The sequence below is a fragment of the Mixophyes fleayi genome, chromosome 5 (genome assembly GCF_038048845.1).
Source record: "Mixophyes fleayi isolate aMixFle1 chromosome 5, aMixFle1.hap1, whole genome shotgun sequence".
Lineage (NCBI taxonomy): Eukaryota > Metazoa > Chordata > Amphibia > Anura > Limnodynastidae > Mixophyes > Mixophyes fleayi.
In genome coordinates, this window is record NC_134406.1 from 33,103,011 (window position 1) to 33,119,713 (window position 16,703).

Consider the following 16,703-nt stretch of genomic DNA (forward strand, 5'->3'; position numbering starts at 1 on the left):
GTATCATGCCAATGACACAGTAAACGACCATTTGGTATGATATTACATTAGTGTTTACGCTTCCACAATCATGTTTTATGGTACCAAATCATATTGTATTGTTTGATTTGATTTTATAAACTTCCTAAATATCACAATCAATGATGGAACGATGTCGGGCAAATATGAAAGTGTGTTTGCACTCATGACCAGCAGTGTAGGTAGATCTATATACACAGGAATCTGCATGCTCACCAGAACTTTTAGTTGTTTGTAAATTTGTTACAGAAATTACATCTGCAGTAATTTTCTGTAGTGTGTATTCACCTTAAGCCTGCACCATAGCCAGAGCAGATCTTGGGTTTCAGTACTAGGAGCAGGAGCAATTCCTCTTTCTGCTAGCTTGAAATTTTAAAATTAGTCTGCTGTAACTGGTGTTTTATTCAGTAATTGATTTGTATTGGTTGTGGAACTCACTGTTTCCTATGCAAAAGGACTTGATAATGATCAGAGGACACCAAACCAAGCTTGTCTCGGTGCACATAATTGCAGATTGTGATAGAAACCTAAATTCAGCTCTTTGTCATAGAAATGTATCATGTTGGCTTTACCATTCTGAACTTTCAGCTTCAAGACCCAGGGCACAACTCAGGCGCTAAATCTCTTCAGACCCTATTGTTAAATGTCAGCGGATAAACTGAGTCTTCCACACTTAGGCACCAGGGTTAGGCCAGGTGCCCTGGACACTCTAGATGGCCTCTTCTCCAGCGACCCTCTCAGATACTGCCATGCGCATACTCATCCCCCACCACCACCACCTTCCCTGCTTCTTACCTTGTGTGCTTGTGTGCAGTGTGAAGTGTGGTGGTCTGCCACCTCATAGCCCAACACCATACTTTCTGCCCATTACCAACATCAAGGAGCAGCAGCTGGCTGTAGGCCATCCATCTATAATGCCAAACACCAATCCCTTTGTCATAGGATTTTGTAAATTGTTTCCAATTATATTTTTTTTAAGATATTAACCCCACACAGAAAAGAAAAATTATGTAATTCCCTAATCGTAAAATGTTTCCCCCATTATCTTTCTAGGGGACCACAGGCTTTGAAGTCCAGATTGACAAATGCTTAGATCTCGCAGAATATCTTTATAATAAGATAAAGAACCGAGAAGGCTATGAAATGGTGATTGATGGAAAGGTATGTCCCAGTTTAATATTTAACCCTTTAATACATTGTTAGCTTCGATTGAAACATTTAGTTTTTGTAGTTTTCATATTAGACAGCTACACACTAATGTTGCAAAAAGTGGAAGAAATATTGTATGTTATGGAAAATGGAAAATGGTGGACAACAATTTTGAAAAATAACATAGTATATTACTGTGTACATTTACTACATTTAGTTGATAACATTTATATATGTATATATGTCCATAAGTATTGGAACATCGACACAATTCTCATATTTTAGGCTCTATACACCACCACAATGGATTTGAAATAAAACTAACTGCAGACTTTCAGCTTTAATTTGAGGGTATTTACATTCATATCAGGTGAACGGTGTAGGAATTACAACGGTTTCTATATGTGCCTCACACTTTTTAAGAGACCAAAAGTAATGGGACAATCGACTCAAAATCTATTTCATGGACATGTGCGGGCTATTCCCTTGTTATATCATCATCAATTAAGCAGGTACAAGGTCTGGAGTTGATTCTAGGTGTGACATTTGCATTTGGAATCTGTTGCTGTCGACTCTCAATATGAGATCCAAAGAGCTGTCACTATCAGTGAAGCAAGCCATCATTAGGCTGAAAAATCAAAACAAACCCATCAGAGAGATAGCAAAAACATTAGGTGTGGCCAAATCAACTGTTTGGAGCATTCTTAAAAAGAAAGAACGCACCGGGAAGCTCAGCAACACCAAAAGACCCAGAAGACCACGGAAAACAACTGTGGTGGATGACAGAAGAATTTTTTCCCTTCACAACTGTTGGCTAAATCAAGAACACTCTCCAGGAGGTAGGTGTATATGTGTCAAAGTCAACAATCAGGAGAAGACTTCACAAGAGTGAATATAGAGGGTTCACCACAAGATGTAAACCATTTGTGAGCCACAAAAACAGGAAGACCAGATTAGAGTTTGGCAAACAACATCTAAAAAAAGCCATTGCAGTTCTGGAACAACATCCTATGGACAGATGAGACAAAGATCAACTTGTACCAGAGTGATGGGAAGAGAAGAGTATGGAGAAGGAAAGGAACTGCTCATGATCCAAAACATACCACCTCATCAGTGAAGCATGGTGGTGGTAGTATCATGGTGTGGGCATGTATGGCTGCCAATGGAACTGGTTCCCTTGTATTTATTGATGATGTGACTGCTGACAAAAGCAGCAGGATGAATTCTGTAGTGTTTCAGGCAATATTATCTGCTCATATTCAGTCAAATGCTTCAGAACTCATTGGACGGCACTTCACAGTGCAGATGGACAATGACCCGAAACATACTGCAGAAGCAACCAAAGAGTTTTTTTAAGGCTAAAAAGTGGAATGTTATGCAATGGCCAAGTCAATCAGCTGACCTGAATCCGATTGAGCATGCATTTCACTTGATGAAGAAAAAACTGAAGGGAAAATGTCCCAAGAACAAGCAGGAACTGAAGCCATTTGCAGTAGAGGCCTGGCAGAGCATCACCAGGGATGAAACCCAGCGTCTGGTGATGTCTATGCCTTTCAGACTTCAGGCTGTAATTGACTGCAAAGGATTTGCAACAAAGTATTAAAAAGTGAAAGTTTGATGTAGGATTGTTTAGTTTGTCCCATTACTTTTGGTCCATTAAAAAGTGGGAGGCACATGTAGAAACCGCTGTACTTCCTAGACTGTTCACCTAATTTGGATGTAAATTCCCTCAAATTAAAGCTTAAAGTCTGCAGTTAAAGCACATCTAGGGGTAAATGTATCAATATGCGGGTTCTTCAACACCCGCGTGTTCAGCCTCTTCCGCGATTAAATTTCAAGCGGCGCTGCATTGTAAAGGGAAGTTAACCCTTTACAATGCAGCGCCGCTTGAAATTTAATCGCGGAAGAGGCTGAACACGCGGGTGTTGAAGAACCCGCATATTGATACATTTACCCCCTAGTTTGTTTAATTTAAAATCCATTGTGGTGGTGTATAGAGCCTAAAATATGAGAATTGTGTCGATGTCCCAATATTTATGGACTTGACTCTATATATAACCTCTTACCTCTCTGTCTGTATGTATTACCCGGTATTGTTTTATTACTGTTTGTTCCCAATTGTAAAGCGCTATGGAGTCTGCTGGCGCTATATAAACAAATGTTGATGATGATGATGATGATGATGATGATGATTTAAATATCGAATTGGCACTTTGAACAATTTAATGTTCGGGACTCATCAAAATGTCTTAAGCCATCAAGTCTGGACTTTCAAAAGGCAGTTTTTTCTTCTTACAACACCCACATTTTGAAGAAATAATATTTAATTTCTAAAGTGCACAGCATTTCTTTCTCATTTTAGGCTCTTCTGTGGCTAGAAGAACAGAAATTCACAAAATAGGAATACAAATTTCTATTTGACATGTTTTAGTATTTCCTAAATACAAGTGCCATTAATGTACCTTTTGTGTGCTCTACATTTCTATGTTGCTATCATAATCCAGCAGTGCTCTCTGCCAATTCCGATTAACATTTGATTGGTCTACTACTACATTTTAAATATTCTCAGTATTAATATTTTTCTTCTCATTTAAAAAATGACTACTAGTAGATAAGTAGCATATATATTTAGATAAATACAATTTGTTGTCTCTCATCTAGCTAGTTGGTGTCTGTAAATGTAGCAATATCTAACGCAGTATTTTCCCTATATAATAGCCCCAGCATACAAATGTTTGCTTCTGGTATATACCACCAAGCTTGAGAAACATGGAAGACAATGAAGAAAGAATGGAGAGACTTATAAAGGTAATATAGATTATTTTTTTCCTTTTTAATTGCATTTTTTTAAAAAGGCAATGCTACAATTACCTTGTACAATACAATGTAAAGAGTCATATCACTGCAATGGTAAAAAAAAAAAAAAAAGCTATAGATGCAGCATGTTTGTTTTAGACAAACAGTAACTTGTATGTAACTGCTGCAAATGCCATTTGACATTAATCTTTTGTGTGAGTATGGCACAGCGAAAGACACCTGCCATGATTGGGTATTGTTGACCAATGTGCCACTGTTCTAAAACATACTACCTCCATCTATAGCTTCATATCTGGGATACATTCCATTTGCCCTCTGGGCAGGTCTGTGTAACTCAAGAGCTGCCTTAGATTGTTTTTACATTTACAAAAATGTAATATGTAGCTTCTGTTGCAGACCAAACCTCTTGAGCAGGAACTCTTCACCCCGTTTTATGTCTAGCTGATTGATGTCCAGGTTCCAGTGTTACAGTGAACTTGATTTTGGTACCGGAGTTAAGTGCATGTAGAAGGCCCCAGCTTGATATCTATTCAGGGACCCATTTTATCTTACACAGACCATTAATTGCCGTGACCTGGTTACATTTTTCTGGTGCAGTATCACTGTGGAAAACGGCATTTTACTGACCATTATTGTTGTGTATATTAGTAAATATTTTGCGGGACACCATTACTGGGTATATTCTACTCTATTTCTGCCCTCTCTACTTTTGATGTTATCCATGTCTCTATCTCTGCCGCTCTCTGGGTACATTTGGTCTTTGTTTATACCTAAGTTAACTCTCTTGTCTCTGACCCAACACTCTTACTTGCACTACAGGAATTACATGGTCGCTGTGTAGTAAGCCCTGGTGACAAATGGGAACCAGAGCATTCCTTCTAAAGGGAAAGGCTGATGCTGATGTTTCCTTGTCCCTGAGTTGTTTCCTTGATTCTAACAGCTAGTTTTCTCTGATATTCTGCTTTGACTCTCTGAACATGGCCCATGTGAAATTCCTTTCTGATTTAATCCATTGTCTGTCTCTGACCCTTCCATAATAGACCCTACATTACTTACACGTATATCAGTCATCTACATATCTGGACCCCTTTACTTTTAAGATGTGATCCCACATATGGAGATACTCAATCTGTAGCTGAGTGTGTCACCTCACAGGAGTTGTTCTTTTGTTCTTAAAACTGGCTATTGTAGTGATGAAAACAATGTGTGATTAGAATTCTCTGTGTGGAGATTATCACAAGATAAACACTCGTAACCTGGCTGATAACCTATTAATGCCAGGTATCTTTTTAATGTCACGCATTTTCCATAAGAATCACATCACTTCTTTTCATTGACCATAGAAGCGCCTTACATATAGATCATCTTCCTATAAAAGATAATGAATTCAAACAATCACCTGGTACTGCAGATTTAAAATCAGTGAGATAAAGTAACTGGTACAGAAAACATAGTCTCGATGTTACCTCAATCCTATCCTTAATTTAAGCCATATATGAGGTTAAACCAAGCAGTATTTTAGGAGATAAATCTTTACTTTAAAGGCTCGGTACTAAGGTGGTTGGATGTTTTGATGTGATATTTACACTTTTACATAGCGCGTCTCTTTAGGTTTTTGCGCCTATATGTGCCTCTAGGTGTGCAAAGGCGTTTAATGAGAGTGATTGTAGTCATGCACCTTGATGTGTGCTGACTGGTCCACCCAGACACATCAGTGTATAACCAAGATGGTACTCACTGATAGTGCTTCATAACTTAGGCCCCTTGTGTAACTCCAAATTATTGTACAAGGATATCCTAGCTTTTATGCTATTTGATAGCTGCATTTCTATGTGCAATTAGAGGAAGCTGGCGCAAAATAACCTTATTCAATTTTAGGATAATGCTTCTCTTATCTGGATGTTCCCCAGCATTTACAGCTTAAAAGTGCAAAATCTGCGGTTATGGAAATAGGTGTTGAGAGAGGAGACTTCAGTAATATAACAACTTTATATAACTGAACCAAAAGCAGTAATTTTTTTACAACAGAGAGAACATACATACATTTTGGTAAAAAAAAAATCAGCTTACAATTAAGATTGGACATTGAGTTAAAAACACAAAAGGAGAAAAAACAAATTCCTGAAGTGTCCATTCAAAAAGTCTAGTTTGAGATTTGTGAGATTTGTGAACATTACTCCATGCTAAAGGGCTTGGTCTACATTGCCACCTGGTGAATGTACACCCATCTATTTACTTGTCTAGGAAAGGTTCCATACCTGAAGAGCTTCATTAGGTTAAATACAGTGTGATGTGTTATCCTCAATGGAAACACAGTCTATGTAGTGATTTCATGTCATTTCATTTATATGTGATTGATCCAACTGTTGATGGCATGACATTTATCCCACCGTTGATGCAAATCATTGCTTTTCTGTAGTACCTGTGAGGATTGGAACTATTGTTTCTTTAAAATGTCATATTCCACAACAAAATGCCATTAAAGTTGTTACAGTTCTTACGAGTTTCCTATCAGTCAGTGTTAGCGCTGGCCTTCCTAAGGCACGGAGTCTAACAAACCCCTTGGTCTTCACCAAGAACCGTTGCAGCGCGGGATGAATTTTGCTGCCGGGACTGCCGGGATAGGTGACCGACGGTAGGTAAGAAGACCGGCAGAATAAAGGAGAATAGACTCTGTAGAGGTAGTGTAGTACGGCACAGAGGAACAGGATCAGTTAGCTGAAGAAACACAGCACATACAGAGAAATCCAAGCCATATACAGTGGAACTCCGTTTCGGATACACTGAGGATACACCAGGCTCAGGAGAGTCACCGGGTCGGATACACAGGTGAACAGGCAGCAGCGTAGTCAGTAAGGATAGCCTGGTTGGATACACAGGTGCATAGGCAGCAGAGTAGTCAATAAGGATAGCCGGGTCGGATACACAGGTACAAAGGCAGCAGCGGATCCAGAAGCAGAGGTTAAACAAGCCAAAGTTCATACACAGGGAAACAGAAACAGCACAGGATACACAGGGAGAGCCAGACACAAAGTGGTAACTTGTTGCTCTGACAAGGCTGCAGTGTCCAGGTGAGCCTTATATAGTCTGCCGATAGTATATGCCGCCTCCCATCCCTGATCATGTGACCGCCCAAACCAGGAAGTGCTGAGCTGTACCCAGAGACAGGGAAATCAGTAGCACAGGAGCAAATAAGTTTGTGACAAAAGTAAATTCATACAATAAGCTATATTGACAGACTATAAAACATAGGAAATCCACATTCACCTCATTGGCCACCTGGTGGGCAATTCTGTTTTTATATTGTCTAGAATGAAAACACATTTTAATATTCCTCTTTTCCCTTTGACATCTGATCTAAATGTCTTTGTCCATTCATCAACCCCATTTCTACTGTTATGTTTTCTATACACATATGTAGGTTGCTCCTGTGATTAAAGCCAGGATGATGGAATATGGAAGCACCATGGTCAGCTACCAGCCTCATGGAGACAAAGTAAACTTCTTCCGCATGGTGATCTCTAACCCAGCCGCTGCTCATCAAGACATTGATTTCCTGATTGAGGAAATTGAGCGCCTCGGACAAGATTTATAAAGTGATCCTTATTCTGTTTGAAAGTCATAGGTACACAATAGAGTTGTCAGAGCTGTGTGAATATATTTGCAGTGCGTTAAACAGTAATTCTATATTGTGCCGTTAAATCTAAGTGTAGTCGTATTTGAGAAACACTTACTCCATTTACAGTCTTGGTTTTATAGATGATCAGTTTACTTCCATTCAAACGTCTAAGAAAAGAAAAATTATTCAGTGTGTACCTTATTTTTACGTGTTAAGCAAAATGACTGCTACAGTACTTTGTGTGATTGTGCCAAGTGTATCAAAAAGAAAAGTAAATTTCAAAGTATACTTCCTAGGGCAATGATACAATAAGAATTCAAGTACAATATATGCATTGCCTTTCATAGTGTTAGAATGGGATTTCTAATTTACATTTGATATATTTAAAGACATATAATTTTCCAAAATAATCTATATATATATTACAAATATCCTATTTTATAAACAACATATTTTATTTTGTATTGGTTATAAACAAGACAAGTCTGCAATGCACATAAGTATCTATTATGGGTATTATTTATTAACAAGAGGCTTTAAAAATTGACATAATTAGTGATGCACTATATCCATATTTTAGAATTCAGTGGAATAGAGAATCCATTTACATGCGATTGCATTGATTGCCCAATCAAATCTGAACCTAATTTTGAATATGAAAATTAAGAAGGAAGAGTCTGAATTGTAATATGTAATCTGTAGTTTTAGTTTGCGGAAGCAATAACTGAGTTTGGTGTACTAATATCAGAGGGGAATCATATTGTGGACTTGATAGTTGATAGGTGAAACTCAGACCATTTGTTCTTGATCTTCAATGATCTCAATGGAACATTCATCTCCCATCCATTCATCTTTCAAAAAACAGAAAGCACTGTGAGCAGATGTAAAGGTGATCACGTTCAGAAGATCTCTATCTCTTTGAGAAGAATACATTTTAATTATAATTCAACAGTTTTGAATAACTACTGTATCTATAAGCTAAAATATTTCTGGAAAACTTGGGATACCTATACTAGTAGAAAGCGGCTGCTGCCTAAAATGGAATAGCAACAGGGGAACAAGAGCAAATTAGTTGGTAATCCAGCTTTACCCCATCAATATTTAAAATCACACATTTTATATACTTTCATGATGTAATTATTCAGTTTGTGCTAGCGTGGCATTAAAGCTACAATGCCAGCTATGAAGGGAGCATAGCATAATAGCTCCACACCCTCCCCAGGCACCAAGGCCAAGGGCAGGTTGGGCTGGGGGGTAAGGGGCATCTGCCCCCGGGCCGGTCCAAATGTGGGCTACCTTTCCTTGGTCACTGGGCCACCTTCATTTTATTTCCTTTAAAATGTTCCTAATAGGCTGCTGAGTCGAGTCTTGCCAACCGGGCTAAAAATTGCCAGCCCTCCCCTGACCAGAGCTGCTCCTTGCAGCCATTTTCCCCGGACTCCCTGGTAGGTCTCACATACTTGGTGAAAACCAGGGCTGTGTGACGTATTAGTGGGGGGGGTGTGAGTAGATGGACCAATGAGAAGACACAATCACGGACATTGGGGCTCCTCATTGGTCCTCCTGCTCACACCCTTGTTCTGCAGCCAATGTTTATCACTTTAGGTGGCAGTGCAGCTTTAAAGTTCAAAGATATCTAGGGGTAAATGTATCAACTGCCGATTTTTTCCACTCGCCGCTAATCGGCGAGTTTTCAGTGAAAATTTAAAGCGGCAATGGCTTTAAAGGCAAAACAATGCATTTAAAGGTATTACCGCTTTAAATTTTCACTGCAAACTCGCCGATTAGCGGCGAGTTGAAAAAATCGGCAGTTGATACATTTACCCCCTGGTGTAGAATAAAAATCACAGTATTACTAACTATTAACATGCCATGCACTATATATAAATGGCCCTCTTAGCCTCATAAGACGCACAATCAGTATGCACTGTTACCAATACTTGACTTAAGGTGTTATTAATGTAATGATGTGTCATCAGTATTTTATATGATGTTATTTATTTCCTTATATATGTTTTACAATGATAAAGATTATGGCATTAGAGTCAAAATATTAGAAAAAGAAAAATGTTACTATAATAGAGAGATAGTGTTGCTTTCTGTGCATTTTTTGATATTGTTCTTTAATGCTGGTATATAAAAAATTACATTCACAATATTTAATGAATTTATTGAATGGCTGAAATATCTACAGTCTGGATCAATATTTCAAAAATATATTTTGTATCCATTAAGATGCATGCACGTTTATATGATCCATAACATACAGTTTATGTTAAGATGAATAGAATATAAGGGAGGCGTAATCACTTCTTATTTGAAAGCCTGTCCCCGGTAAATCAATTTGCTTTTTATGTGATCAACAAAAGACAGGCCAAGCTTGTGAATACAGCTAATTTCAGCTGATTGCTGTTGTTAATTTGACTACTTCTTTTGCTCAATTTAGAGGCACTCATGCCTGATGATGGCAAATTCTCTGTGTTGAATGTTCCACCAAGTACCTCCTGGCAACAGTAAACAAGAAAACAAAACTAATAATAAATATATATATATATATATATATATATATATATATATATATATTCTACAAAGCATTTTACATAAATCAAAAAAATGTAATCCCTTAACAGTGACATGCTAGACATATATATTTCCACATTTTAAAGTATGTGATAAAACAATGTAAGTCACTACAGTCAGTACTAGACAGCAAATATATCTGGGATCCCCGAGTAGCACCATAAAGACCAATTGTTTGGTTATTTTGCAAACAAGAGAGAGTTCAGAAGTTTAGGAGGTGTTTCTGGTTGCAGGATCCTATTTTGCTTCCATGCTTCCTCTCTCTTAGAGAAAAAAAAAGCATATCTAAATTAAAAAGCTGGTTATATGAAATTCCAGAATTATTTGCTTACTGAATATCACATTTTAACATCTTTGTCTTCATTTATCTCCATGGATAACTACAGTATGTGTATATATATATATATATATATATATATATATATATATATATAGATAGATATATATCTATATATATATATATACATATATATATATATATGTATATATATATATATATATATGTATATATATATATATATATATATATATATATATATATATATATATATATATTATATAGAGAGAGAGAGAGAGAGATACATACACACACATTCTTTTTAAAATTAAAACAATGAAGTGTCAGTGGTCACTGACCAAGGATGATATGTAACACACTATCTTCGTTTCATACGCTCATGCGTTTCCTTACATCATTGTCACAGGAGCCCGACTCTTTGTTATTTGGGAGCGTGTCCCTTCCACTAACTATCAGTCTGCGACTTCTGTCTCCATTCTCCTTCTCGCATCATGACATTGCCCATGTCACATGCACCCACAAAAGGCCAGACCACTGTTTCCCACACGATCATCACACTAACTGACATACTGTGTGTTACTTTGAACATTCGGATAATCTTATTGGTTATATGTTCTATCCCCGCCCACTTCAAAACTGGGGACACACAGATGAGCAACAGATGAACTCTAGTTACAATAAGGTGCTCAGACCCTCATCATATGCACCTTAAAAAGAATGATAAAGAATTATTGAACTCACGGTGCTATATACCCTAACAAGATTCTTTTTTAAAAGATATATTGGTAGTCATTTGGTACTCATTATTAGCAATACCAGCTAATTGATAGCGCAACGTTGACTTTTACTACTGTTGTTTCCAGAAAATCTCTCTCTCCGTTCAAAAAGTCAAAACCAACTTTAAAACTACAGTAAACTCTAACAAAAAGCCAAATTTGTTTCAAGAACAAATAATTCAAATTTTGCCTCAATTCTGTATTCTTTGTGTATTTAAAGTACATATATCTCCCACCCAACATGACAATCATTTGTTCTCAATCCTTTAATGAATAGGTGAATATTATTGACACAATGATTCGAGACTTAAATAAAAATAACTTTTCCATTGATAGGAAGCACTGAAGTGTGTATTAGTGTAGTCATCATTTTAATGTGCAAAGTTTTGAATAAATAATCCCTTTAAATGTCTCTAGTATCATGTTTTCTCAAGACACATTCGGCTTGTGTATCCTGGCAATTTTTGAAATAACCCTAGTTCAATTTTATTTCTGAAAAGCTGTATAAAACTTACGGTATCTTTAATTTAAAAAAACAAAGTGTGATGTGTGTTTCTATTTTTGCACACATGCATTGGTGTTGATCTTATGTCACGCAGATGTGAATTAAGAAAAAGAAACAAATTTGTTTGTAACTCTGTTGCCTTTCTTATATTTAATATTACTGTCTCGTCACCTCAGATTGAGGTTGTGTATAGTGTGGCAGTTCAACCTGTGTTGATGTATAAGCTTTGTACAATATATTATTGAGATTAGTTTTATTTTTAGTACACTTGTATTATTCAATGTTGTTGTTGTGAAATTGGCTTATTACAAATTTTTGGACCGATGTACTTTTCTTATGAGAAATCGCTGTCAATAGCACAATATATATATAATAAATCTACCCTTTACCTGCAAGATTAGCTGAATATTTTTAATAAGTATTTGTGATAGAAGCACTGCCATTCTGTAACAAAAATAGACCAAATATGCCCTTTTATTTTGAGATGAACTGCACATAATACTGTATGAACGTTTGTCTACCGGTGATTGTGATTGTCATACGGTACTATGTTCTTTTTCAGTGTCTAACGCGTGTACTTACGGGTCTTTGTTAATCCTGAAATTGTTGTGTAAAAAAAGATTCTGCCATCCCCGTAAAGGGAGGACAGCTACTTCTGTCTACCAAATAAACATATGTGTTTTATTAAAGTGTTGTATTTTACCAATGTTGTCTATTTTAAATCTAATAAAGATGTACAGATGTGATTGAAGCAGTCATATTTCATTATTATTATTATTATTACTATAGTTTTTTGCACTCTTTTGTCTAGATATTATCATCCTTTGGGGCTTTAACACTTTGCACTATTACATGATGACATATGAATGAAGAGCAATATATTACTTCCTGATTATCTTTCATAGGGTTGTGAGGTGCTGGGTTAGATAGGGAGAAGTGCAGAGCAGTTTGTGTACTGTTAATCTGTACTCTTGTCCCATGTTTTACGTACCGCGTTGTGGACCCTTTGTGGTGCCTCATAAATAAACGATAATAATAAAATAGCCCATACTTACCAACTATTCAATCTTCACCTGCGGAAGATGCCGGAGGGGTGGTGAAGTGTGAGAATGTAAGGGGGCAGTGGGCAGCAAATTGTGTAATTTTGGCCATGCTTCCATAATGTAATGCTGCGAAATGCGTCATGGAGGGTCCAATCCAGCCCACTTCACTAGAAAGTGAGCAGGATGCGGGATAATGACCTGCTCTCCCGGGAGTCCAAGAGACCTACCTGGAATTTGGGAGTCTCCCAGATATTCCGGGAGAGTTGGCAAGTATGCCCCAGCCTATGATTTGAGCAACATCGCCGCTCACAACCACCTTTTCTTTCTGGCTGGATTTCTGGTGGAATGCCAAACTGCAGCTCGATACATTTGACATTTTGTATACTTACCATGTAAAAAAAATCGGGAAGACAATTGAAAACCTACAGTTTGGTATTTAGTAAATCTGACCATGTGCAAACCGCCAAGAAAATTTCTGACAAAGCAGTGGTTTGATAAAAGCATCGCTATAGTAATCATAGCCCACATACTTGTGTGGGTTTCCTCCATGTGTTCTGGTTTTCTGCCACGATCCATAGACATACTGATGGTTTTTTTGGTTTCTGACTAAAGAAAAAGTAAAAAATGGCCCTTGTGTGTGTTTTTGTGCTTTGTGGAATTTAAATTATATTGCAGTCTAACTGGACTTAAGAGTAGTGTCTGAGTAACGTTTTCTGTACATCATTATGGAATATTTTGGTGCTGTTTTAATAAAGGATAATGCATACACATCTACAATTTCTGTATACAAATATCAAGCTACCAATTGCACAAGACACCATAATTTATTTTTATATGCTAGCAGGATATGTAGGTATAATGGGAGGTATTGTCACTTTTGTTTTCACTTGCCACAAGAAAGTAAATGAATCATCATTTTTCTCTCTGTACAAAACACCAGTTAAGTTATGTTTCTCTGTATTTCCCAACTGAGCACTGCTTCCACTGTAAGAAATGAGACGCCCATACTTGGGAAACCAGCCATAATTTGTTTTGTAACAACATTACAACACAGAGGTAAGAGATTGCAACAAGCAGAAACTGACTTGGATTGTAGGAGTCATCTGGCATATTCCCTCTGTGTAAGGGCAGGTAGAGAGGAAGGAACAGAGAAAGACACCCAAAATACTTCATTCATTCAGGGAGGTTTCCTAGTGCCTGGAAACCCCCCTCCAAGCCTGGGGCACTGTATAATTGAGGTGGGTGGACCCTGCTCCCACTTCACACAGCTCTACTTGAAAGGGGAGAGCTGCGTACACCTAATAGTAGTGCGCGCAGCATTGCCCATTTATATTATGGGGATAGGAAGAGTTGGAGAGCAGCCAAGCACTGTCTAAAATTATAGCCACGCCCCTGCACATGCTGGTCACGCCCACTGGCGGCGTGGTGTGGAAACCCCCCTCTACAAATCCTGCGTTTAACCCTGATATATGACGTACTGCCACTAAGATTTCATTTACAGTGGGAGCTGTTAGTGAGCTAGTACTGCGCTGTGTAATTTTTCCTTTGCCAAGACCGGGATGCCTGGATTTATTACAGATGAAGAGGAAGCCATGGGTGAGGGCCTGCATGTAAGTGAGCAATAAAGAGGGTAAACAAAAGTTGCCATGGGGAGGGTTTATTGCAAATGAATTTTATTCTAAAATATTTTTTTTTACATTTTTCCCTAGTACACTACAGGTCCCAGGACACCAAATGCCAGCACTTTCTGGAAACTATGTGTATGCTGGTACTTGTAGTACTACAAGTGCCAGCATTCCCAGGCACTCCATAGCAGCCTAAGCATTCTGGGACAACTGAGGAAAAATTGTAAGACTTCTATTTTGGTAGATTAACCCACACCCATTGCACCACGATGTGGGAATAGTCCCGGTGCTTTTCAGCATGGCGCTGGTTATACCTCTGCCTTATTGTTCAAGCTTGATCTCCCCAGGTGTATTCATCCTTGACTGCCTTAGGACTGGTTTGGCACTATGGCAGGGGGACCCCACTCAGCGGGTTTTCCTGCTATAGTGCCACCAACCTGGGCTGGCAAAGCCTAACGCTATTGTTAGCAAATTTGAGAGGAACCCTCACTTTTTGACCCCTGATTTTGACAGTACCACTGAGTGGTGGCAGCGCTGCGAGTGGTTGATCTTTTGGGGGGAGAGCACATTTTTTTTAATTATTATGTATTTATTGGCTGTACAGGATGTTGCATATGATACGCCTAAGGTGTCTCTTACACTTGCAACACAGCATACGCTTTAAGCAAATCTTGCAAAAATGAGTGAACACCATTATTTCACATGTCTGCTACATGAGCTGAAAATTTTTATTTTTGTGAAATTTCTCTGCTACTTTGCTCCCTCCTCCCTTCACTGTTTCTTAGAGGTGTGTACCACCAACACAAGCTTAACAACTAATACTTCTATTTGTACACATGTAATTAGATGAGAGCCAATCATACTCTTCAGCTCTCATCCTACCCAGCTGTGTTCAGTCTGTAGTGTGTCAGCCTTGCTTCAAATACAGATATGCTATTTAGTGATGTTTGTGTTATGCACCAGTGGTGAATGACTAATCACTTCTGAGTACCTACCATTACCTGTAAATTTTGAGTATCTATTTCCTTCACCATTTTTCCTCTTTTAGGACTGTTTGGGGCATATTCAGTTGTTGGCAGGTTTCCGCCGTGGAAAAAGTTTTACTAAGTCGGATTTCAGCTGTAATAACGGCATTTATGCGTACTATTACCATAATGATGGTAATAGTGCATGCGCCGCGTTACTTTAGGCAGTAACGCCAACAATTGAATATGCCCCTTTGAATTATATTGACATTGACTCACAAAAAAAAAATCACCATAAGCATATTCCTTATGTTTGTGTTCAAAAGTCTATGAAGTTATATATGTGTCTGGAAAAAAAAATACTTAGGGCTAGATTTACTAAACTGCGGGTTTGGAAAAGTGGAGATATTGCCTATAGCAACCAATCAGATTCTAGCTGTCATTTTGTAGAATGCACTAAATAAATGACAGTTAGAACCTGATTGGTTGCTAATGGCAACATCTCCACTTTTCCAAACCCGCAGTTTAGTAAATATACCCCTTAGAGTGTAGAGAACAGTGTGCTACTGTGTGTTTTTCGGGTTCTAAATTCTATTGTTAAACTACATCTCTGTATCACAATCTGGGGTACAATCTTGTTTTTTATTGTTTATGTTTGTCCAGCTAACTATAAATAAATACATTTTGATATAGCTAACATAAAAACAGTTTAGTGTCATCATTTTATTGACTTAAACCTAGTTTGATATAAGGTTAGAATTAGGTTCTACGTTTTTTGTACAGTTTATGTAATGTTTTTCAAATTAAAATGTACAAAAAAAATCTATTCAAAACACATGCAAATCATCAACACTATAGTTAAATAAGTGAAATGTACCAGCACAATTGTCTAGATAACAAACTTTAAAGAAATGCATTTCTTAGAAGGCAAGAAAAAAGATTATATTTTAGCCACAAGATGGCGATAAGATTAAATTAATTTATAACATGTCTGGAAGACAATTTGTAAATGTCTGACATAGTAACTTTATTTATGATTTTGTTTATTTCCCATTTCTAATTAATACAAGAACTTTGTTTCAGTGTTTTACTGTGGTTAAAAAAATTCAGAAACTGATTTGAAATTAGCAGTTTGCCATTTACATCAGAGTACATTTAATTAATTAAAAAAGTAAAACATTTCAAGACTTAGAGAAGAGTTGAGTGAAGATCTACATTAGCAGCAACATATGAAATCGTATAACTGCCTGAGTTCTGATAATAGCTAAAATTTCTCACAGTAATCAAGATCAGAACTTTTCTCATATT

General features: G+C 37.4%; 1 protein-coding gene across 1 annotated transcript in view; it reads left to right on the forward strand.

The window, feature by feature from the left end:
* The window catches only part of GAD2 (glutamate decarboxylase 2), an 83,567-nt gene extending 72,972 nt beyond the window's left edge, over window positions 1-10,595 (forward strand). The window contains exons 14-16 of the mRNA XM_075211976.1: window positions 1,072-1,179; window positions 3,886-3,975; window positions 7,406-10,595. Coding sequence (XP_075068077.1) covers window positions 1,072-1,179; window positions 3,886-3,975; window positions 7,406-7,579 — 372 coding nt within the window. The 3' untranslated portion in view covers window positions 7,580-10,595. The remainder of the gene's footprint in view (window positions 1-1,071; window positions 1,180-3,885; window positions 3,976-7,405) is intronic.
* Window positions 10,596-16,703: the final 6,108 nt, after the last annotated feature.